The 26409-nt window shown below is 40.1% G+C and overlaps 1 protein-coding gene across 1 annotated transcript in view; it reads right to left on the minus strand.

Moving 5' to 3' along the window:
- LOC112924939 (multidrug and toxin extrusion protein 2) overlaps nucleotides 1-26409 on the minus strand; it is a 64862-nt gene that overhangs the window by 23330 nt on the left and 15123 nt on the right. Inside the window, exons 7-10 of the mRNA XM_072731955.1 lie at nucleotides 25587-25684; nucleotides 23836-23933; nucleotides 12639-12752; nucleotides 11244-11311 (exon numbers count right to left, since the gene is read on the minus strand). Coding sequence (XP_072588056.1) covers nucleotides 11244-11311; nucleotides 12639-12752; nucleotides 23836-23933; nucleotides 25587-25684 — 378 coding nt within the window. The remainder of the gene's footprint in view (nucleotides 1-11243; nucleotides 11312-12638; nucleotides 12753-23835; nucleotides 23934-25586; nucleotides 25685-26409) is intronic.

Consider the following 26409-nt stretch of genomic DNA (forward strand, 5'->3'; position numbering starts at 1 on the left):
AGAGAGAGAGAGAGAGAGAGAGAGAGAGAGAGAAAGAGAAAGAGAAAGAGAAAGAGAAAGAGAAAGAGAAAGAGAAAAAGAGAAAGAGAAAGAAAGAGAAAGAGAGATGCCTGGGTGGCTCAGTGGTTGAGTCTCTCCCTTTGGTTCAGGGCATGATCCCTGAACCTGGGATCGAGTTCCACATTGGGCTTCCTGCAGGGAGCCTGCTTTTCCCTCTGCCTATGTCTCTGCCTCTCTCTCTCTGTCTCTGTCTCTCTCATGAATAAATAAATCTTTAAAAAAGAGAGAGGGAAAAGGTACAGAAAAGGGAGAAAGAATAGTATTTTTGAAACTTCATAGAGTTGAAGAAAGGGCATACCAAGCACTAATAATAAGCAGGGTAAGCAAAGTACCACCTTCAGGAGAAGAACATACTTGAGAAACTTCAGAACTACATGGACAAAGAAATAAATGCTACAACTTTCAAAGAGAGAAACCATGTTGTCACAAAGGAACAAGAACCAGATTAAGATCAGACTTCACTTGAGTACCTCAATGCTACATGATCATACAGTAATGCCTTAAAAATTCTGAGGGAAGATTGTTTTGAACCTAGAATTCTATACTCAGCCAAATTACTGAACAAGTGTATGGGGAAATAAAGACTCTTTCAAATGTGTATGGCTCACAGTTTACCCTCCATATAATCTTAGGAAAAAGTTCTTTGACTAAATAATCCAATTTTTTAAGAGGGTAGGAGGAGCAGTGGGAAAGAGAGAGAGAGAATCTTAAGTAGGCTCCATACTCAGTGCAGAGCCCAGCGTGGGGTTTGAACTCACAACCCTGAGATCACGACCTCAGCTGAAATCAAGAGTTGGATATTTAACCAACTGAGCTACCCAGGCGCCCCAATAATCCAAATATTTTTTCAAAGGAATATAATAAAGTAGAAGAAGTGAGATCCAAGAAACTGTAGACATAATTCACGAGGAAAGTAAAAAATAACTGTGGTGTGACAGCTGTGGGGCACCCCAGGAAAAAGTCTAGGACTCAGAGATTCGAATGAAAGCAGGGAATCAAAGAGCCCTAAACTCTTCAAGAAGAAAATGGAATTATACTGAATGATCTGGTCAAACACTGCATGACTTTAGTAGAAGGGTGAAGGTATATGCTGCTCTCAATAGAAAATAAATATACTCTATGAAAAAGGCCTCTGGGGCACCTGGGTGGCTCAGTTGGTTAAGGGTCTGGCTTTGGCTAGGGTTATGATCCTGAGGTCCTGGGATCAAGTCCCACGTCAGACTACCAGCTCTCCCTCTCCCTCTACCACTCTCCCTGCTCGTGTGTGCACTCTCTCTCTCTCCCAAATAGTCTTTTAAAATATAAATCTTTGGGATGCCTGGGTGGCTCAGCGGTTGAACATATGTACGCCTTTGGCTCAGGGTGTGATGCTGTAGACCCGGGATTGAGTCCCACATCAGGCTCCCTGCATGGAGTCTGCTTCTCCCTCTGCCTGTGTCTCTGCCTCTCTCTGTCTCTCATGAATAAATGAAATCTTTAAAAAAAAAATAAATATTTAACTGGGTGTTAAACTATATGTTGGCAAATCAAACTTCAACAAAAATAAAAAAATAAATATTTAAATAAATAAAATAATTTTCAAGTATAAAGAGTTCAGACAAATTGATAAGAAAAAGAATCTCACTAGAGCCCAAACTGATAAATGGACAAAGGATATAAACAGGTAAGGAAAACAAAATATAAAGATAGTCAACCTCACTAATTTGAAAAAATTAAAATAATGTATGTTGTTGGATTAACAAAAAATTTCAGAAGGAATACTCATTTCTAACAAAATTTTCATCATTTGAGATTATATTCTCAAGGATAAAATTCCACATGTTAGAAGATATTCAGTCCATTTTCAGTGAAGTGATGAAGTGAACAGGGCTATATTCAAGTGCTGATCACACAGAGGCAAATTGGTTTAACTATTTTTTGGAAAAGTCCTTAAAAAATGAAAAATGTGCCCTTCCACAAAGATGGCACTGAAGGCAAAGAAGGAAGTCCCTGCCCCTCCCAAAGCCGAAGCCAAAGCAAAGGCTTTGAAAGCTACCAAAGCGGTGCTGAGGGACTCCTGGGTGGCTCAGTGGTTGAGCGTCTGCCTTTGGCTCAGGGCGTGATCCCGGTTCAGGGATCCAGTCCTGCATCAGGCTTCCTACATGGAGCCTACTTCTCCCTCTGCCTGTGTCTCTGCTTCTCTCACTGTATCTCTCATGAATCAATAAATAAAAATAGAATAGAATAGAATAGAATAGAAAAGAAAAGAAAAGAAAAGAAAAGAAAAGAAAAGAAAAGAAAAGAAATGAAATTACCCTTTTATTCCCCCTCAAACTTAACTGCTCATAGCCTCCTGTTAACTGGAACCTTACCAATAACTTAAACTGTCAATTAACACATATTTTATATGTCTTATGTATTATGTACTGCCTTTTTACAATAAAGCTGGGGAAAAAGTCATAAAGAAAATACACTGATAGTACCATTCTATAAAAACTCCACATACAAATGGACCCATGCAGTTCAAACCTGTGTTGTTCATGGGTCGACTTTGGATTTAATTCTACCATTTTATTATGTATGAATTATAATGCTTTCTTTTTTGCTTATTTATTTTCATTACTTTCACTGCCTTATGTTGGATTGATCATGGTTTTTTTTAAGATTTTATTTATTTATTCATGAGACACAGAGAGAGAGAGAGGCAGAGACACAGGCAGAGGGAGAAGCAGGCTCCATGCAGGGAGCCCGATGTGGGAGTCGATCCCGGAACTCCAGGATCAGGCCCTGGACTGAAGGCGGTGTTAAACTGCTGAGCCACCTGGGCTGCCCAGATCATGTTTTTTTCTTAATTCCCTTTTGTATCCCTGCTACTGGCTTGGAAACACATCCTATTTCCCCTCTCTTGGATAGTCCCCTTAAACTAATTTGTCAACATGCACAGACTTTAAAACTTTTAACTTAATCAACTATTTCCCACCTTCTTCCTATGTCTAGACTGTTTTAACTAAGAAAATGCTCTCCCAATTTCTTATTACTAGTAAGGATTTTATTTCTACCTAATTTTGCATTGTGCAAATTAGTTGAATTTTTCTTTATAGTCCATGCTGGTTTAGATACATCCATATTTATCAATTTCTTTGCTTACCATTGTTTTGACACCAATGTTTCTTTCAGTGATACCCTGTGATGTCTCTCAGTGTTTTAATCTGTTCCTTCTTGAGTCCTAGCTTAGTTGGATAAGGACTGACATGGACCTCCAAATATTTTGATTATATCATTTCATGGTCTTCAGGTTTTTATTGCAATTGTTGAAAGATGACTCATCCAACCTTGTTCATTTTCCAAGCTTGTTTTGATTATTTGGGGTCCCTTGCATCTCTGTATGAATTTTAGGATCAGTTTATCCAATCTGCAAGAAAGGCCAGTTCAAACTTTGAAAGAGATTACAATGAAAGTGTAGATTACCTTTGGTGGTGGTGGTGGGGTGTGTGATGCCAATAGACAATACTGAGTTTTCTAATCCATGAACATGGGAAATCTTTTCATTTACTCAAGTATTCTTTCATTTCTTTCAATAATGTTTTGTAGTTTTCAGTGCACAAGTTTCACCTTTCTTTGGCTGAATTTACTACTGACTATTCTTTTTGATGGCGGGGCTAATGGAACCATTTTCTTAATTCCATTTTCAGATTGCTCATTGCTAGTGTTATGTAAATACAACTGATTTTTGTGTACTGATGTGGCATTCTGCAATGTGGCATTCAGAACTCATTTATTAGCTCCAGTAGTTTCAGTGTGTGTGTGTGTGTGTGTGTGTGTGTGTGTGTGTGTGTATACACTACTTTGGGTTTTCTATAGATAAAATAATGTCATCTGCAAATACAGATAGTTGTACTTCTTCCTTTCCAATCTGGATGCCTAATATTTTTTCTTCCTAATTGCCCAGGCTAGAATCTCCAATACCATGTTCATTATGATTTCTGAACACTGAGATTATGTCTCACTTCAAGGGTCTATCTCTGTCTCTTATTAAATGGCTCTGAATACTGCATCTTTTGTCTGTGAAATTGCTACTGGATGCACATAAGGATCTATACCTTTCATATATTCTATCTCTACTTTTTCCCATTTTTATTTATTGTGGTTAAAAAACACATAAAATACACCAACTTAAGTATTTCCTATTACTCCAATTATGTTTTTTAACCATATAGTCATTTTTAATGTACGTTTAATATACTAAATAGACTCATAATGTTGTACAACTATCATCACCATCCATCTCCAGAACTTTCTTCATCTTATGAAACGGAAACTCTATTATAAATAAACAATAAACAGCTCCTCCTCAATTCCCCTCCCAACCTCTGGCAACCACCATTCTACTTGTGGCTATGATTTTCACTATGCTGAGGACCTCATATAAGTGGAATCACACAATAAAGGCATACCTTGTTTTACTGTGCTTTGCTCTAGTGCACTTTGCAGATACTGCGATATTTAAAAATTAAAAGCTGTGGCAATCCTGCATCAAGCAAGTCTATTGCCACCATTCCTTCATGTCTCTGTATCACATTTGGTGATTCTTGTAATATTTCAAACTTTTTCATTATTATTACATTTATTATGATGATCTGTAATCAGTGATCTTTGATGTTACTGATGTCATTGTTTTGGGGTGCCACAAGCTGCATCTATTTAAGACAACAAACCTAACTGATAAATGTTATGTGTGTTATGACTGTTCCACAACTGGACATTCCCCCATCTCTCTCCCTCTTCCTAGTCCTCCCTCTTCCCTGAGACCAAAAATATTAAAATTGGGGCAATAATCCTATAATGACCTATGAGTGTTCAAGGGCAAAGAAGAGTCACACGTCTCTTAATTTATATCAAAAGCTAGACATGATTGAGCTTAGTGAGGAAGGGATCTCAGAAGCTGAGACAGGCTGAAAGCGAGGCCTCTTGCACCAAACAGCCAAGCTGGGAAGGCAGAGGAGAAGTTCTTGAAGGAAAGGGTAAGTGTCACTCTGGGGAGCACAAGGATGAGAACAAAGCACTCTTGGATGTGGAAAAAGGTTTAGTGTTCTGGAGAGAAGGCCTAACCAACCCCAACACTCCCTGAAGCCAAAGCCTAACCCAGAGCCAGGCCCTGACTCCCTTCCCTTTTGTGAAGGCTGGGAGGTGAGGAAGCTGCAGGAGAAAGTCTGAAGCTAGCAGAGGTTGGTTCCTGAGGTTTAAGGAAAGAAGCCGTCTCCATACCATGAAAGTGAAAAGTCAAGCAGCAAGTGCTGATGCAGAAGCTGCAGCAAGTTCTCCAGAAGATGGAGCTCAGATAACAAATGAAGGTTATGAGAAGGCACTCAACAACAGATTTTCAATGCACATGAAATGGCCTTATATCAGAAGATACCATCTAGGACTTTCACAGCTAGAGACAAATCAGTGTCTGGCTTCAAACGTTCAAAGAAAAGGCTTTACTCTCTTGTTAGGGCCTAATGACTAAGTTGAAGCCAATGCTGACTTACCAGTTTGGAAATCCTAGGGCCCGTTAGAATTATGCTAAATCAGGGTGCCTGAGTGGCTCAGTGGTTGAGTGCCTGCCTTTGGCTCAAGTCATGATTCCAGGGGTCCTGGGATCGAGTCCTGCATTGGGCTCCCCGCTGGGAACCTGTTTCTCCCTCTGCCTCTGCCTCTCTCTCTGTGTCTCTCATGAATAAATAAATAAAATCTTAAAAAAAAAAAACCTTTAAAAGAATTATGCTAAATCTATTCTCCTGTGCTCTATAAATGGAATAACAAAAACTGGATGACAGTACGTATATTTACAAAACAGTTCTCTGAATATTTTAAGCCCACTGTTGAGAACTACTTCTCAGAAAAAAGATTCCTTTCAAAATATTATTGCTGATTGACAATGCACCTGGTCATCCAAAAGCTCCAATGGAGATGCACAGTGGGATTGTTGTTTCTGGGCCTGCCAACAGAGTGTCAAATCTGCAACCTACGGATCAAGGAGTAATTTTAACTTTCAAGTCTTACTATTTAAGAAATACATTTCATAAGGCTATTCCTGTCATAGATAGTTATGCTTCTGATGGATGTGGGCAAAGTAAATTGGAAACCATCTGGAAAGGATTCACCATTCTAGATGCCATTAAGAACATTCATCATTAATGGGAAGAGGTCAAAATATCAACAATAGGAGTTTAGAGGAAGCTGATTTCAACCCTATGGATGACTCTGAGGGGTTCAAGACTTCAGTGGAGGAAGTAACTGCAGATATGGTAGAAATAGCAAGAGAACTAGAAACAGAAAGGGAGTCTGAACATGGGACTGAACAGCTGCAATCTCATGACAAAACTTCAGTAGATGAGGAGTTGTTTCTTATGGATGAGCAAAGAAAATGGTTTCTTATGATGGCAATCACTCCTAGTGAAGACACTGTGAAGACTGTTGAAATGACAAAACAAAGGATTTAGAATATCTCACAAACTTACTTGATTAAATCAGCAGCAGGGTTTGAGAGGATTGACTCCAATTTTGAAAGAAGTTCTGAGATGGATAAAATGCTATCAAACAGCATTCAGTGCTACAGAGAATTCACTCATGAAAGGAAGAATCCATCAATGCAGCAAACTTCAGTGTTGTCTCATTTTTAAAAATTGCCATGGCCACCCCAACCTGCAGCAGCCACCACCCTAATCAGTCAGCAGCCAGCAACATCAAGACAGGACCCTCCACCAGCAAAAAGATTCCAACTTGCTAAAAACTCAGATGATGGTTAGTATTCTTTAGCAATGAAATATTTTAAGTAGGATATGTACATTTTTTAGACATGTTATTACACACTTAACAGACTGTATAGTATAAACATGACTTGCGGGATCCCTGGGTGGCGCAGCGGTTTGGCACCTGCCTTTGGCCTAGGGCACGATCCTGGAGACCCGGGATCGAATCACACGTCGGGCTCCCGGTGCATGGGGCCTGCCTCTCTCTCTGCCTCTCTCTCTCTCTCTCTCTCTGTGTGACTATCATAAATAAATAAAAATTAAAAAAAAAATAAACATGACTCGCATATGTACTGTAAAACAAAAAAACTTTTCATTCACTTTATTGTGACATTCACTTTGTGGTGGTGGTCTGGAACCAAACCTGCAATGCCTCCGAGGTTTGCCTGTATTTGTCTTTTTGTGACTGCCTTACTTCACTTAGTATATTGTCCCAAGGTTCATCCATTTTGTAGCATGTGACTCTCCTTCCTTTTTATGGCTGAATAGTACTCCATTGTGTGGAGATATATATATATATATATCATGTTTGCTTATCCACTTATCTGTAAAGCAAAAAAGAAATAGCATCTGTGCATGAGGCACACAGAGAATCTACTTAATGATTCCTTGCACTGTGGTCTTATTCACACTCAGTCCTTTCAGATAATACACAGTAAGAATTTGAAAATCTTCTGTACTTTACTCCATTATGTCGGTGGACATGTGGGTTGCTTCCATTGTTGGCTCCTGTGAATAACGCAGCTATGAACAAGGTTGTAGAGTAGTTCTTGAAGATCCTGCTTTTCATTTTCGTGTATACCCCAAAATGACATTGCTGGATCATATCATACTTTTATTTTTAATTTTTTGAAGAACCACAACACTTTCTTTCCATAGTGAGTGCACCATTGGTGGTTGGTCCCACCACCAACAGTGTACAAGGGTCTCAATTTTTCTGTACCTTCACCAACTTCTATTAGTTGTTTTTATTTTTTTAATAATAGCCATCCTAACAGGTATGAGATGATATCCCAATGTGGTTTTTCATAAATATTTCCTAATGATCAGTGATGGTGGGCATCTTTTCATGTGCTTACTGTCCATATGCATATCTTCCTTGGAGAAATACCTATTCAAGTCTTTTGCTCACTTTTTAATCCAGTTGTTTGATTTTTTGCTACTGAGTTTTAGGAGTTCTGACTATATTCTGGGGCATATAGACAGAGAATTTGTGAATATTTTCCCATAGGATTTGTGAATATTTTCTCATTTTGTGGGTTGCCTTTTTATTCTGTGGATCTTGTCTTTGGATGCATGCACATAATTTTTCAATTTTCATAAATTCCAGCTTGTCTGGTTTTTTTGTTGTTGTTGCCTGAGCCTTTGGTGTCACATGCAAGAAACCATTGCCAAATCCAATGCTGTGAAGCTTCTGCCTTATGTCATCTTCTGAAAGTTTTATTGTTTAGGGCTTACACTTAGGTCTTCGATCCACTTTGAGTAAGAGTTAAGAGTGCAACTTCATTCTTCTGTATGTGAGATATCCAGTTTTCCAGTACTCGTTATTGAAAAGACTGTGCTTTCCCCATTGAATGGTCTCATCATCTTAGTTAAAAATCATCTGATCAAAAAAAAAAAAATCTGATCACATATGCATGGGTTGGTCTTTGTACCTAATTCCATCTATTTACATGTCTTTGTTTTCTTCTGGAATTTCCACTGATCAGTCTTTAAGTTTATGATTTGCTTCTCCTGATTTAACATATCTGTTTATCCCATGAAGTATTATATCTGTATAGCTATAATCTGTGATTTAAAAAATCCTATCTGGTTCTTTTCCAAATATTGTTCTTTTTGGTTTCAGCTCCTTCTTTTATGCTTATTGACTTTAAACATAATACTTTTCTATTTCCCGATTATTACTCCAACATCTTAAGTTTTGAACTCTAATTTTTCTGTTTGTTGTGTCTGTTCAAACTCTTGCTCATGGTGGTTATTTCTTTGTATTCTGTAATTTTGACTGTAAGCTCACTCCTGCAGGGACTTGTTTTTTTTCTTCCATAGGAATAATGAAGAATTATTGCCTTACTGCCTCTAACAAAGGAAAGCCCGTGACAAAAAACAGGAAGTGGAATAGTTGCTGCCAGAGGCTGAGGGCAGGGGGAGCGGGTAATTGCTGAATGGGTAGAGTTTCAGTCTTATGGGATGAAAAGGTTCTGGAGTTTGGCTGCACAACAATGTTAACACGACTGAACTGCACAGTTAAACCTGGTTAAGATGGTAAATTTTGGGGGACCTGGGTGGCTCAGTTTGGCTCAGGTTATGACCTCAGGGTCTTAGGATCCAGCCCGTCAGGCTCCCTGAACAGTGGAGAGTTTGCTTCTCCTTCTCCCTCTGCCCCCTCCTTCCTGCTTGTGCTCTCTCATGTGTGTTCTCTCTCTAATAAATAAATTAAAAGATGTAAATTTTGTTATGTGGTTTTTAGCACAATTTAAAATAAAAACAAAAGGAAGGCTAGGACAGAACAGGTAGAAAAATATGAAGATCTGAAGATGATAGAGGCAGAAGACCAGTACTGTTGATCACATACCTATGCACAAGCTCTAGCATCCACATTTAAATAGAGAAGCCACACCAAAACCCTCCCTTGATGGGATTATTTCCCACCATCAACTACCAAACCTCCAGACAGAATGGTCTACCTCAGTAGCCTCTGCTCCTTCGCCAACCCTGAAAGTCAGTGTTTGCTGGAATATGGCTCTTGCTCCCCATCTAAGGTCTCCGATGACCTGAAATCTTAGGGACACTTTCCAACCTCACTTTATGCTACGCCCCTCCTGCCCAGAAGCCCTCCACTCAACTGTCATTCCTTCTGTGACTCATTCTTCATAGCTGGCTTCCTCTACAACATGTTCTCCTGATTTTCTTTCTTTCTTTTTTTTTTTTTCCTGATTTTCTTCATTCCACATTGGCCTGTCCTCCTTTTTGGCTGAGCTGTCCTATTCTCAACTTCTACATCTTGGGGTTTGCTCCTAGACATTTTCCCTTTTTCTTCCTAAATGTCAGCATCAATCCCCACTAAAAAAAACCTTTGTTTTGGGGACACCTGTGTGGCTCAGCGGTTGAGCACCTCCTTCGGCCCAGGGCGTGATCCTGGAGTCCCGGATCAACTGCCATTATTGGGCTCCCTCCATGGAGCCTGCTTCTCTCTCTGCCTATGTCTCTGCCTCTCTCTCGGTGTCTCTCATGAATAAATAAATAAAATCTTAAAAACAAAAACAAAACCTTGTTTTTGAGAATAAAAAAATAATAATACATGGAAACAAAAATGGCCCATATCCCACTGCCCAGAGGGGCTTTGTTGATCTTTACCAAAAAATAAGAATCAAACAAAAAAAGGGAATACTTGTACAGGTTTGGAATATTCCAAAAGATTCAAGAGATAAGAGGCACAATTATTCAGGCCAGAAACTTGGGGGTCATTTGTGATTCTTCCTATTCATCGCCTTGCCTTCCACATCCAAACCCTGGTCACATCCTATCAACTCTGCCCTAGAACACAACTAACCCACTTTTCTACCCGCCCACCAGCAGCCTCCTATGTGCTCACCTAATGATTCCAGTAGCCTCCTTCCAGAACCTCTCAAATGTCTGTTCTCCCCTAAGCCAGCTTCTACATGTCACCCCCTTCTTTCCTCACTAACCCCTTCAACCAGGTTTCCATTTCAGGTCCCTGAACGTGCCATGTGTTCCTTCCCATCACAGAGCCTTCGCCCACGCTGGGCATCGGCTCTCAGCCTTGGGCTTCCGGGGCTGGCTCCCCCTCACCTTTCCAGGCTCAGCTTATACCTAGTGGCTCAGAAGGACTGTTTCTGACTCCCCTCCCTAAAAAGGTATCCATCTCTATTTTTATGCATCTAGGACTTTTTTTTTGCTTCTCCTGTGGTACATGTCATATATATTTGTAATCCTCTCATGTATCCATTTGTCTCTGTCTCCCCACCAGCCCACAGGCCATGAGAGTGCAGAGACTATCTCCGTCTCACTCTCCATCATGTCCTAGCACCAACTTCATATGTGAATAAACATGCCAGGCGTTGTGCTAAGTGCTGTAATACATTATCGTATTTAGTCTTCACTTGCTACATATGTATTATTTTTTTCCATTTTGTATATGGGACAACTGAAGCTCAGAAAGGTTAAGTACTGAGCCCATAGCTGCACAGTGGGAGGAGCAGCATGGCAGAACTCAAACCCAGGATCTGGCCCCAAAATCTACGCTCCCTCCAGTATGCTTGGCTCACCCTCCTGCTGTCTGGTTTCTCCTCTCTCCCCAGCACACAGCACAGTGGGTTGAATGAATGCAATGATGATGGCCCAGCAGAGTTTATACAGAGAAGGTGCTGGGTCTTACCCCAAGGTTCTTACCATGTAGGCTGCAGAGGCCAGTTCGTAAATGATGGCCTGGGCCCCAAGCTCTGTCACACTAATCAGTCCTGAAATGTTGGCACAGACACACACAAAACACATCTTAGGAAGTGGATTAAAGCAAACATTTTCCTTATGAAACTAAAACGTATCTTAATTTAAAAGAAGCTTGGGTGGTACCTGAGTGGCTCAGTCAGGTAAGTGTCTACCTCTTGGTTTCAGCTCAGATTATGATCTCATGGGTCATGATATTGAGCCTCACAGGCTCCGCACTCGGCAGAGAGTCTCTGAAAATTCTCTCCCCTTCTCCCCAACTCATGCATACACGCACAATCTTTCTCACTCTCTCAAATAAATAAATCTTTTAAAAAAGAATTTTAAAAGAAGCCAGGACTGCTCCCAGAAGGAAGCAAAACCAAAGGCAGAATTCACTATCTGTGCTGAGGAGAGCCCCAGAGGTCCACTCCTAGGAAGCTTCCAAGAACTAGAGCAGCTAAGACCTGAAACGAGTTCAATCTGCAAGCTCCTGTTCTACCAAGGAACAAAACATCAGGTTTAAAGTAGAAAACAACAAGGCTCCTAAAGTTGCAGGTCATTCCTTGGGGAGACGTAGGATCCCAATGTGGGAAGAAAAGGATGGAAAGCAGTGGGACTCTGTATAGACATGGTGGGACTACTGGAGTATCCAAATGTCCCCCAGGAACTTTAACATCAATTATTTATCATCCTCTGTCTCTGTTATTTCCTCTATAACTTTACTGGCAATTAGATGGCTAAGGTGAGGGGCATCTGGGTGGCTCAGTGGATGAGTGTCTGCCTTTGGCTCAGGTTGTGATCCTGGGGTCTTGGGATTGAGTCCTGCATTGGGCTCCCCGTGGGGAGCCTGCTTTTCCCTCTGCCTATGTCTCTGCCTCTCTCTCAATCTCTGTCTCTCATAAATAAATAAGTAAAATCTTTAAAAAATAGATGAGTAGGGTAAATACCTATGACCAAAATTAATACAGCTCTGATAGAAATAAAGATCACATCAAAAACAGAGCCAACAAGCCACTATGTTTGAAAATGGCTTAAAAACTTGCACAATGCCTAGCAAAAGTCAGTGGAAATAGAAGGTCTGAGAAGTCACGAGACCCATAATTGGGTTTCTGTTCTCCCTCTCCATGACCCTGGCAAACCTTTTAGATGTGGCCTCCCTTTCTGAATGTATAAAGCCTCACTCAACTGGAATACGCTTATGGTCAGGCAAGGATTTACACCTTAGCTTCCCTAGTTGGAAACTTCCCTGAGCACTTGACATAAGGGAAAGGAAGGAGAAGTAAGGCCTACATCTCTTAAAAAGCTCTGGAAACAAGAGTAGCCAGGCTGTTCTTAATTTCTACTGAACTGCTGACAAACCTGCAAGGAAGGTTCCAATCTCAAAGGTCCACCACTCGATGCACACCATGAACATACTGGGAATAGCCAGCTGGATGTAGGAGTTCCATTCTTGGAAACAGTCCCTAGTCCAACCTAAAGAACAGGGAAGAGAGAAAACAGCTTTTACTTTTCGACAGTCTCTGATACCAACAATTCTATATAACATGCCTGCTTCCTCCAAATGGCCAGGGACTGGGAGCAATCACAGTTGCCCACAAAAATAATATACTTTTTAAAGATGTCAAACAAGACCAGTTTGAGATGGTGGAAACAGGGCTGGCAATACTTCGTGAAACTGAAGTATGTATATGCCCTCCCACCCACACATTTCATGACTGGGTATAAATGGCAGAGACACTTTCACAGAGCTCCATAAGAACACATGTAGGATATTCACTAAGGCAGGTTGTGGCTGTAGGCTAATGGGGGCATCAAGGAGATCATCACTAGGAAACTAGATCCATGTGAAAATATACCGCTCACATGCAATGATTGTAAAAATTGATCTTTTCAACTCTCAAAATTTAAAACTTCTGTGCATCAAAAAACACCATCAACAGAACAGAATCTGGCGATGCCTGGGTGGCTCAGTGGTTGAGCATCTGCCTTCGGCTCAGGGCATGGTCCCAGGATTGAGTCCCACATCGGGCTCCCTATGAGGATTCTATTTCTCCCTCTGCCTAAGTCTCTGCCTCTCTCTCTCAGTCTGTCTCTCTCATGAATAAATAAATAAATCTTTAAAAAAATTAAATAAGATATACAAATAGCCACAAGCACAAGAAAGAATGCTCAACATCCCTAATCATTAGGAAAATGCAAATCAAAATCACAATAAGATGATACCTCACAAGGATGTGTGAGATGTCATCATTAAAATGGCTTCTTTAAAAAAGAAACAGAAAATGGTATGTCTTGGTAAGGATGTAGATAATGTTGTAACCATTGTGTACTATTGGTGGGAATCTAAAACAGTGCAACCACTATGGAAAGTAAAGTGATGTGGTTCCTCAAAAAAATTAAAAATAAAAGTATCATATTATCCAAAGTATCACCTCTGAAGATACATAAAAAGAACTGAAAGCATGACCTCTAGGAGCAATCTGCACACCTATGTTCATAGCAGCATTATTCACAAGAGCCAAATGGTGGAAGCAACCCAAATGTTCATCGACAGATGAGTGAATAAGCAGAATGTGAAATACAAACATACAAACACACACACACACACACACACACACACACACACACACACAATGGGGTATTACTGAGCCTTAAAAGGGAAAGAGAGTCTGACACATGCTACAACATGGATGAACCCTGAGGACACTATGCTAAGACATAAAAGGAGGAATACTGTAAGATTCCACTTACATGAGGTATCAAAGGGACTCAAACTCAGAGACTGAAGGTGGAATGATGAAACAGTGGTCAACAGAGGACAGAAAGAGGGGGAGCAGGAGTTACTCCTTCATGGGAACAGAGTTCCAGTTTTGCGAGATGAAAAAGTTCTGGAGATGAGTGGTGGTGATGGTTGCCCTACAATGTGAATGTGCTTCACACTACTTAACTATACACTTAAAAATGGTTAAGACAGCAAACTTTATGTTATATATACTTCACTACAATTTAAATCAAAACAATAAGATATTGTGCTAAGTCAGCGAGGTCAGTAACATTTTTCACAAAGGACCAAATAGTAAATATTTTCAACGTCAAATAGTAAATATTTTCAACGTCACGGGCCAAATGGTCTCTGTTGCCACTGCTCAACTCTGCTGTAGCAGCACAAGAACAGCCACGGGCATGTGCAAATGATTAGGTGTGGCTGTGTTCCAATCAAATTCTAGTTACAAAAACAAGCTGTGGCTAGATTTGCTTTGTAGGGTGGTCTGCCAATCTCCAGGCCAAGTGAAAAAAGTTTATGGTGAAAAAAAGAAATTTAAACTATCATACTATTAGGTAAATATAAACATCCACACAGCCAAAAAATAAAACCACTTTGCATTTCTTGAAGATGCAAAGCAAAAGACATACACTAAACACAGAGAGGGTGCCTCAAGAGAGGAGAGTGGGAATTGTAAAACGGAGAGAGAAACAGTCTAAAACAGGAGAGAGGGCCTGCCTGCAAGAAATGATACCAGCGTGCCATGAATTTGAGCACGAGAAATTCAATGCTTTGGATCTGAGGTCTAGGACACAAAAGGGAGAGAAGGGGCAGGGGAGGAAGGCACTGAAAAACACAGGAATTTCTGTAACATAAGAACAAAGAACCTTACCTTACTGGCCACAAGGGAAGAGAGGGGGTCTGAGACTGCACCCCATATTCCCAAATTTGGAAGTGAAGCCATCAAGAACCAATGCAGAATGTTCCACATGAATTACATGATGGCTGGGGCTGGTAAGAAGTGACAAGGGATCAAGGCATAAGCCCCAGTGAGCAGGGAGCATTAGGAGCCATGAAAGCACTGTCCCCTCCTCTGTCCCCCATCAAAAGACCAGAAAACCTGCCTGCCAACCTGGACCCATGGGTACGAACAAGCCATGAGCAGAAAGGGTCACCATGTGTAAAAGAGGGCTTGAACCTGATGTGCAGTCATGCTCAGGAAACCTGAGCTGAGACACGGGGACTGGAGCAGGTGTACTTTATTTTATCTGAGCAGACACAGAACCTTCACAAAATGGACAGGGCATATATGGGACTCACAGGGGAAACAACCTCCTTGGGGAATAAGCTCACAGACAAAATTATAAACAGGCCAGTCAAAACCACAATCTGAGATAGCAGGCATAAATCAGACAAAGCTTCGTGAAATTAAGTGTGGTTTTCTTTTTTTTTTTTTTAAGATTGTATTTATTTATTCATGAGAGACACAGAGCGAGAGAGAGGCAGAGACACAGAGGGAGAAGCAGGCTGGTTGCAGGGAGCCTGATGCGGAATTCGATCCCGGGACTCCAGGATCACACCCTGGGCCGAAGACAGGTGCTAAACTGCTGAGCAACCCAGGGGTCCCCTTAAGTGTGGTTTTCAACATATTTAAGATATGTGCCATAACGAATCTGCCAATTAAAATATAACATGGTATTTTAGCACATCAAATCAAACAGAAATTCCAACTTTAGAGTATTAAAATGCAAAAAAATATGAGTCCTAGAATTAACAAAATGGGTAGAGGTATGGCCCAGGAATAAACATAAAAAAATCTAGTCTTTCAAGCTAAGTAAATGTTATGAAGAGGAAAAAAACGCTTAGGACAAGTATTTTGGGGGGTAGGAAAAAAACTCATCTCCGTGGTCACAAACAGTACTTTGGAAATACCTACTGTAATGGAAAAAGTCTACCCGCAGAGAGGGGAGGGCCTCTCACACTAGGTAACAGATGCAGGACACCATCTGGAAAGGCACATCCAAGTCGGCACCCTGAACCACTGCCTGCCACCACTATCCTTAAACACAGAGAAGGTAACCTTGCCCACTAGACAAGCAGGCTAAGATAATCCCTTGAGGAGGAATAAAAGTAAGAAAAAAAGAGATTAAAAAAACAAATTGACATTTTTTTATATTAAGACTTCTGTGAATGAGTTTGGTGTGAGAAAACTGAAGGAGTTTTGTAATTAAACCTTTTTTTTTAAGATTCTATTTACTTATTTATTTGGTACAGAGAAAGAGTGCACAACCATGAGTGTTGGGGGTGGGGTGGGCAGAGGGAGAAGGAGAAGCAGACTCCTTGCTGAGCAGGGAACCAGATGTGGGGCTCAATCCCAGGACCTGGAGATCATGACCTGAGCTGAAGGCAGACGCTTAACCAACTGAGCCACCCAGGCAACCCAAACATTTTGTACATAATCTTAAAACTGCTTTTAAGGTGGTTAAAGGCATTTATGGAATTGATGTATTAGACCTAAGATTTTAATTAAACGTGTAAAAGTGATAAATTTACAGTAAGTGTTTAATTGGGAAATCTAAATTGTTAATTCTAAGTTTTGGGGTCTTAGTTATGTAAGTATTGAGTGAATATTTAGAGAAATGTTGATTATTTAAATAATATTAAATAGTATTAATTTCACAGCAGGTAAATCAATCCACACCAAAATCTTATCCTGCCCCCCCCCCCAACATTAAAGATCTACCAACCAGGTATAAGGAACTAGATCCACAGTTCTAGGGTCCCAAATATGCATTTGTGTTTATAAAAAACTATTTAGATATGGCCCTTTTCCTACATCATTAAAATTGAGGGGTGGGGAGGTCTTTGTTTTATAAAAACAAAGACATAGGGGATCCCTGGGTGGTTCAGCAGTTTGGCGCCTGCCTTTGGCCCAGGGTGTGATCCTGGAGTCCCGAGATCGAGTCCCACGTCAGGCTTCCTGCATGGAGCCTGCTTCTCCCTCTGCCTGTGTCTCTGCCTCTCTCTCTCTCTCTCTCTGTGTCTCTCATGAATAAATAAAATCTTTTAAAAAATAAAAGACATAAATTGAGCAAGGAGCTAAGAATCACTTTGCATAATATATATGAGATCTCCTTTGTCACCTGATTTATTCATCGTTGGTAATTAGCCACCTCTGCAGAGGCCCTTAGTTTGTCTCATAACCAAATGATTGACGTACAATATAAAATACTTATGATGGTCCAAAAAAGGCCACACCACAGAGATTGAGAGAGCAGATTAGTGGTTGCCTGGGGCTCATGATGACGTCAGGAACCAACCAGGGTCATGAGGAATCATTTTGGGTGATGGAAATGTCCTAAAACTGTATCATATACAGTTCTGCATGTAATATATATGTAACTATTAACATACAAGCATCTGTATTATATATCTCAACAAAGCTGTTACAAAACAGGCAAAACAGTTCAACTTTGAAACCTAAAGAATATGAAATGATTAAGAACTGTAATCTGACGAGAGGAAATGACTGAACACCATGTGCGTTTAGATGTGGAGGCTGGGCAGAATGGCAGATGTTTTCTAAGATTTCATTCCTGCTTTTAAAAATGAAAAGAAAAATGAAGGGAGATTGATTGTAAGAAAGGGTTAAGGTATAAGGGCCTAAGCTCGCACTTCTTTTATCATTTTTAACAGGTTAGTTTTGTTTTCAAATGTGCATAAAGTATGTTTATTGTGGGCAAACCCTGATCTCGAGTCTGTGGCATTTCTACAAATATACTGGGACCCAGTAGATTGAAATAATTTTCCCACATGGGACACAATTTCAGTTTATTTATCTAAGAAGTAATTACACCCATTAGTAGAATGATAAATAACTTTTCTGGGGAACATCTTTGTCAGGTAGGAGCATGCATGGAATCTAGCAAGGTAAGAGTATCCAGGGTGATTGCAGGAGAAGAGCCACAGCTGTTTACATACCGAGCACTTCATGGCTCCCAGCTGTGGCAGAGACCACTACCTACCTACCTAAATCCATGTCCTTACTTTCACAAAAATAAACTTACAGAAAGTTTGGGGGCCACGTGTACATTTCTTTCAGCTTAACAGGACTGTGTGGCTAGGTACTGGCCAACAGGACAAATCAGAATTGGGTGTGGGCAACTTTCAGGAAATTTAACACATTTAAAGGGAGAATGTCCCGTTCTTCGCCCTCCTCCTTCCTACAAACTTGATAGCAATGTTGTAGCCATTATGATCTGTGGAGTGACCTTGGGAATGGAAACTATATACTGCAAAGAAATAAGATAAATAGAGCTTGGAACCAGGACCTCTATTAACCTGTTTAATGCCCCTTATGGGTGGATACAATGCTATGGCATATAGCTTAGGCAGCAGATCCACCTCTGTGCTCAGAAAAGGACACTGAAGGCCTGTGCTAGGATACATGGTGAGTGAAGCCCAGGGGGGGTTCCAGCCCTCCCTCCAAGTGGCAACCTGTGTGAGCTCAACTAGCAGTGATGGCCCTGGACATGATCACGACACTATAGACAGACATAACATCCCTAGACACCTACCTCAGAATTTTTTGCAAATGAGAGAAAAATAAACCCCAATTTTTCTAAAGAAATTGTTATCCATAGCAGAATGAAATCCTAACACAAACACTATCTGTAATCTTTATTTTTTAAGTGGAAGAAACAAAATGTTAACATCTATTAAATCTGGTATTGTAAATTATGAGTGTTGTGTTATTCTCTACTTCCCTGTAACTTTTAAATACTCAGTAATTTGTAACTGCAATGCTGTATCCACAGGGCCAAAAACACAAGATACAGAATCCAATCAGATGCCATTAAAATCTGTGTTCCAGTTATCAGGAAGGACATCAAAAGACTACAAAATCTAATCAGGTGAGAAAGGTAGAGGACAAGATAACAGAATTACATAAAGATGCAAAGCATCTGATGGAATGGCATGATATAAAGCATCCTTACAGCCAGAGAGCTGAAGAAATGTAGATAGAAGGAAATACAAAAGCCAAGCAAGCCATTGAAACGCAAGGTACTCAATATCAACCACCATCAGGGAAATGAAAGTCAAATCACAGGATAGCTTTTCCTATCTAACAGGATACCTAGAATGAATGAATGAATGAATGAATGAATGAAACAAAGAAAAAGAAAGAAAAGAGAGAGAGAGAAAGAAAGAAAAGAAGAAAAGAAAAGAAAAGAAAAGAAAAGAAAAGAAAAGAAAAGAAAAGAAAAGAAAAGAAAAAAGAAAAAAGTTAAGTTGGTGCAGATGTGGTGGGAATGTAAAATCATGTAGCCAGTTTGGAAAAGTCTGACAATTCTGCAAATGGCTAATCATAGAATTGCCATATGACTTATCAATCCTACTCCTAGTTATTTACCCCAAAGAACTGAAAGATATATCCACACAAAAACTTGTACGTGAATGTTGACAGCAGCATTATTCATAATAGCAGAAAAGTGAAAACCAAATATCCATTAACTGTTGAATGGATAAGTTAAACATGGTATATCCATATGATGGAATATTACTCAGTTGTAAAAAGAAATGAAGTACCGATATACACTACAGCATGGATGAACCTTGAAAATATTATGCTAAGTAAAATAAACCACTTGCAAAGGATCACATATTGTATGGTTAAATTTTGTGAAATGTTCAGAATAGCAAATTCACAGGCAGGAAGTAGGTTAATGGCTGCCAGAAAGATATGAAAATATATCAAGAAGCTCAACAAACTGCAAAGCAATGAGATCCACAGCAAGACATATTATAACCAAATTAAAAGACCAAGAATTTTTTAGGCAGCAGGAGAGAAGTGACTCATCACATACAAGAAATCTACAGTAAGATTAATAGCCAGTTTCTCATCAGAAACCATGGAGGCCATAAAGCAGTAGAATGACACAAATAAATTGCTGAAAGAAAAAAGCTGTCAGCCAAGAATTTTGTATCTGATGAAAGTATCCTTAAAAAATGAGGGAGAGGGCAGCCCCGGTGGCACAGCGGTTTAGTGCCACCTGCAGCCCGGGGTGTGATCCTGGAGACCCAGCATCGAGTCCTACATCAGGCTTCCTGCATGGAGCCTGCTTCTCCCTCTGCCTGTGTCTCTGCCTCTCTCTCTCTCTCTCTCTCTCTCTGAATGAATAAATAAATAATATTTTTAAAAAATGAGGGAGAGATTTAGGACACCTGGGTGGCTCAGTCAGTGAAGCATCTGTCTTTAGCTCAGGTTATGATCTCGGGGCCCTGGGACTGAGTCCCACATCAGACTCCCTGCTCAGTGAGGAGTTGGCTTTCCCCTCTCCCTCTGCCCCCACCCCCTGCTCATGCTCACATTCTCAATCTCTCTCCCCCAAATAAATAAATAAGATCTTTTTTAAAGTGAGGGAGAAATTAAAACATACCTAGCTAAACAAAAGCTGAGGGATTTTTGTTACTACTAGACCTGCCCTAAAAGAAATGTTAAAGGGAGCCCTTCAGGTTGAAAGGATGCCAGAGATAACTCAAAGTTGTGTAAACAAATAAAGACAGTAAAGGTAACTATATGGGCAAATATAAAAGACAGTATTATTGTATCTTTGTTTTGTAACTCCATGCTTTATTGCCTCCATAATTCAAAAGACAAATGCACAGAGAAGAATTACAAATTTTCATTACTAGACACACATGAATAAAGATGTGATCAGTAACAACAAAACTTAAAGGGATGTGGGAGAGAGCAGTATGTATAGAAGCACCATTTTTGGATGCTATTGAAGTTAATTTGGTATCTATTCAAACAGAATTGTTATAATTTTTTTAAAGATTTTATTTATTTATTCATGAGAGACACACACAGAGAGAGATAAGCGGCAGAGACACAGGCAGAGGGAGAAGCAGGCTCCATGCAGGGAGCCCGACGTGGGACTCGATCCTGGGTCTCCAGGATCAGACCCTGGGCTGAAAGCAGGCACTAAACCGCTGAGCCACCCAGACTGCCCCAATTGTTATAAATTTAAGATGTTCAATATAATCCCCACAGTAACTATGAAGAACGAATCTAAATTATCTATACAAAGGAAATGGGAGTGGAATCAAAACAGTTCACTACAAAAAAAAAAATAAACTAAACAAAAAAGAAGGCAGTGGAGGAGGGAATAAAACACAAAAAAAGTATAAAACATACAGAAATCAAATAGTAAAATGGCAAAGAAAGTCTGCCCTCATCAGTAACTACTTTAAATGTAAGTAGATTAAATTCTCCAATCAAAAGGCAGATGCTGATGGGATGCACCAAAAGCAAAAAACAAACAAAAAAAAACCATGATCTAACTATATGCTCTCTACCAGAGATTCACTTCAAAGACAGTGACTTACCAAGCAACAAATAGGCTGAAAAGGAGAAAAATATATCTCATCCAAATAGTAACAAAACAAAACAAAAAAAACCCAAAACAAACAAACAAACAAAACAAATATTAACCAAAAGAGTTGGGGTGGCTATACTAATGTGAAACAAAAAAAAAATTTTTTAAGTCAAAATCTGTTACAAAGAACAAAAAAATAACATATATTGATGAAATAGTTCATAAAGAAGACATAATTTTAAACAGGTATGTACCAAACAACAGAGTCCCCCAAAATATGAAGCAAACATTGATAGAACTGGAGAATTAGTTCCACAAAATAGCTGGAGACACCAGTACACTATTTTCAGTAATGAATGGAACATATGGACAGATGATCATTAAGGAAATATAGAGGGCTTAAAACAATACTATACACCAAGCCCTACCAGACATCTACAGAACACTCCACTCTATATCAGCAATATTCTCAAATGCACATGGGGCGTTGTCCAGGACAGACCATACTTTAGGCCACAAAAAAAGTTTAAATTCATTTAAAAAGACTGAGATGAAAAAAAAAAAACAAAACAAAACAAACAAACAAACAAAAAGACTGAGATGATACAAAGTATCTTCCCCAACCACAAGAGAAGAAGGAAAGAAACCAATAATAGAAGGAAATCTGAAAAACTCACATGCATGTAAAAATTAAACATGTTCTTAAATAAAACACAGGGAAATCAGAAAATACTATGAAACAAAAGAAAACAAATACACAACATGTCACATGAGGAGCAGAAAAGGAGAACTCCAAGGGAAATTTATAGATTTTGAGAAAAGCTCTCAAATCGATAAAACTAATTTTACACACTGGATTTCGAAAAAGAAAAATAGCAAATGAAACCTAAAGCTAGAACGATATAAATACTGAAAATTAAAGCAAACATAAATGAAATAAAGGAAAGAAAAATAATAGAAGAAAGCAAAAACTGATTCTTTGGGGGAAACAAAACCAGATCAACAAAATTGACAACACTTTAGCTAAACTGACCAAGAGAAAAAGAGCAAAGATTCATAACTAAAATAAAAAATAACAGGGATGCCTAGGTGGCTCAGTGGTTAAGCATCTGCCTTCAGTTCAGGGCGTGATCCCAGGGTCCTGGGATCGAGTCCCACATCGGGCTCCCTATAGGGAGCCTGCTTCTTCCTCTGCCTGTGTCTTTGCCTCTCTTTGCCTCTCTCATGAATAAATAAATTAAATCTTAAAAAAAAAAATCCTCAACAAAATACTGACAAAACACACCCAGCTGCATATTAAAAGGATGGTAACACTGTGACCAAATGGGATTTATCCCAGGAATGCAAGCAATGATTAACACCAATCAATGTGATGCATCATATTAATAAAACGAAGAGGGGAAAAACAAATAGTGCTCATCTCAGTTAATGCAGGAAAAAAAAATCCAACACCATTTTAGGAACAAAAACACTCGACAAAATAGGAATAGAGGAAATTTTCTCAACCTGATGAAGGGTTTCTATGAAAATCCCACAGGATCATCATCCCATCATCCCATATTGATGGTTAAAGGCTAAAAACTCTAACCCTGAAATCAGAAACAAGACAAAGATAACTCGCTTTTGCTACTTCTATTCAACATTGCACTGGAAGTTCCATCAGATCAATTAATCAAGAATAGGAAAGAAGTAAAATCCTCTCTATTCACACATAGCATGATCCCACATGTAGAAACGCCCTAAGAACCTACAGGAAAGGCGCTAGGGCTACAGAAAATAGATGGAGGTACTGGGGGCTTGAGTGAGGGAAAATGAGTGGAGTTTTTGCTTAATTGGTACAAAGTTTATTTTGGGGGGGGCGATAAAAATGGTTTTGAAATAGATGGTGGTGACAGTTACACATCATGAATGTACTAAATGGTTAAGACAGCAAATTTTACATGATATTTTACACAATTTTAAAGATTAGAAAAAAATCTATTTTACTAAATTTACAAATGCATGTTAAACTATTTAAGGGAATTTAGCTAACCTGTAAGTGGTACTGATTGTTTAAGAGAGTTCAATCTGTTCACCTGAGTTAAGACATTGATCCAACTTCACTTGTATTGCAAAGAACAATCAGGATTTTCTACCTGCAATTTTAATTAAGTATCAGTTCTTATAACCCAACAGCTGCCAACAGTTCTCTATGACCAAAAGCTGCCTTCATGGACATAAAATTTTTTAAAAATCTCATTGCGACCTATCACTTTTATATTTTCACTGATTTAAATATTTTCTATAATTTTCAAATTTTCCAAAAGATCTAAAAAACAAAACTCTCTTGGGAAAAAAAAAATTCCCAAACCCAGAATTATATCCTTCTGAATAACAAATAACATAATGTAAGAAATGAAAGTCCTCGTACCTCCCCAGGTGTCGACGTGGAGTTTTCTCCACCAGACGTACAGGAAAAGAAGAGCAGACAGGAGGAACTGGGAAGTGGTGTTTGCCCAGGCAGATCCTCTGAAGGAGAGAACGTGAGCATTCCCTGTGAGTGTATTCCATCCAAGTACAAAGAAACAGGCTACCCCTGACAAGCTTTGGTTCCATTAAAGAATCACAGTCTTCAGAAAAGCCTAGAACCTGTGGGGTATCTTTTAATGATTTAAATACAGTACCCACGCAGAGCAGACTTGCTTTCTTTCCACCAACACTGAATTTTGTGGAAGAGCCCAATGTGACTATTCATCAACCAAAGAGACAAAAGAACATAAACATTTGTCACCATTTCTCTGCTCACAGCCTGAAATAACCCATCAGATAAATTCATACACATGATTAAACAGAGTATCAAAACACAGCTACCATGTTCAAAATACTGGCCTAAAGTTCATAGTGGTTTTATTTCCCAGGATTATAATAAATTTGTTTGCTATTACTACAAGGTAACCTTAAGAGCATCTTCAACAGATGACATTTTACACCACAAATAAAACGATCCTCCATCCTGGCACAGAGAGCCCGGGACTCTGCTTGCTTTCTACTTGTTCATTTCATTCTTCTGACAAATCCTCAAATTTTATCCTTATTAATCCATTATGGGTTCTCCTCTTACCCAACTACCCCCAAACTGTCCTTTGTAGATCTGTCCAAGAAACCTTTAAGATTTTTATTTATTTATTTAGTTCAAGGAACTTCTAAGAGAGGGTCTGCAAGGTGAACCTGCAGAGGAAACTCAGACCCCCACTCAGGTGTTTACATGGGTTGATGTCACCAGCCCGTAAACCTGCTGATTTTTACCTCCCTCACGGCCAAAGCCTCTTTCAGTTTTCTGGCATAAGGAAGACGTCACAAACCTTTTTTTCATTAATTATCTTATATTCCACCTCTCCACTGTCATTCACTTAATGGCTTTTATATATATTTCCTACGCAACTAATAGTAAGAAATAAATTTTCTATCGCCACCTGGTACACTATGTATGCACACATTCATGCACACACACAACCAAAAGCCTCATAAAAAAACCCCCATACCTTCTCATATTTTCTATTCTATTTCATTTTATCTTATTCATAATATACTTCATTTTTTAAAGTGACAATCATGACCCACTAAACCAGGCTTGGTCAACAAGTGCTGGTGTGACCACACCTGCCACGTGGGAGGGAGGTGGCTCTGGGCCGGCACATCAGAAGGTTCAAGTGAGGCATGGTCTGAGAGCATGGCACCTCTAGCAGGAGGTCCAAACTGACACTGCTTTCTATGTGGGATCCTCATATCCTCGAGCATCATAAAGATGGAAACGGCTCGATTTCTTACAACTCAGAGATAGCAAGAGAATCCCTACAGTCCTCTGCCCCCTCCTGCCTCTGCTCCCGTCACCCATCTCAGTCTTCACAGGCTCCTCGGGCTAACTCCATGCCAACATGCAGGTGTCAGCTCATTCTCCTTCATCTCCTCCAACTGAGCCCCACAGGCCTCCCTTCCCACAGCCTGGGCGGGCTGCCCTTCCAGGTGCTCCAGAGCACCAGCACCATCCCTCCCCACCCCCACCCCATCATACTGAGCATCTCCCAGGAATCCCTCTCAGGCTGCTCCACTCCCCAGTCTCCCAGCCTCTGGGACTGGAGCCAGCATGCAGCAGACATTCAGTGCCTGTGGGTCACGACTTACACCACTCCGAGGTCCAGGGCATAGAGTAGGAGGGCATTCATGCCCACATTGATCACATTTGCTGCAATCCCAGTGATCACTTGCGGCATGATGATCCCCTAAAGCCCCCAGACAAATAAGAAAACAAATAGCATTTTCAAAAGTTAATCAATTAGGTGGTATGAAATAATGGAAAATACACGTACTGGTCTCTGCCCCCACCCCACTGCCGGTCTCCAGCACAGAGCTCATAAATCCCTTGCAATATCCCCAGTGATAAGGGTACTAGGTGGTTCCTTTGTTCTAATATTGGTCTAATATTGGTCTTGACATGGAGTTCCTTAACCCTTTGGAATCTCTTGGGTGACAAGGGTGCCTTTTGTCCTCAGAGGTGACTCTGAGTGGGCTGCCAGATGGGAACTGGTCACCCGAAGAACCAAGCCATGATGAGAAGGCTGATTTTTTCAGTCCATCTCTCATGTGCCAGAGGGAAGAGGGGCTAGGAACTGAGTACATGATCGATCCTGCCGACACAAGGAAGCCTCCATAAAAATCTCCAAAGCACAGGGTTCAGAGCTTCCAGGTTGGTGAACACGAGGACCTGCTGGGAAAAAGGCACCTCTTCCCACACACCTCACCCTCTGGGTGTTTGTCTGCATTCTCTGTCATATTCTTTTATAATAAACTGGTAAATCGTATGCAAATGTGCCCTAAGTTCTGTAAGTCGCTCTAACAAATGAATGAACCCCTGAGGAGGGGTCGTGGAAACTTGTGATGTGAAGCCGATCAGTGGAACAGGGGGCAACCTAGAGCCACAACCATCTGGAGGTAGGGAGGTCAGGAT

This window comes from Vulpes vulpes, chromosome 12 (genome assembly GCF_048418805.1).
Source record: "Vulpes vulpes isolate BD-2025 chromosome 12, VulVul3, whole genome shotgun sequence".
Classification (NCBI taxonomy): domain Eukaryota; kingdom Metazoa; phylum Chordata; class Mammalia; order Carnivora; family Canidae; genus Vulpes; species Vulpes vulpes.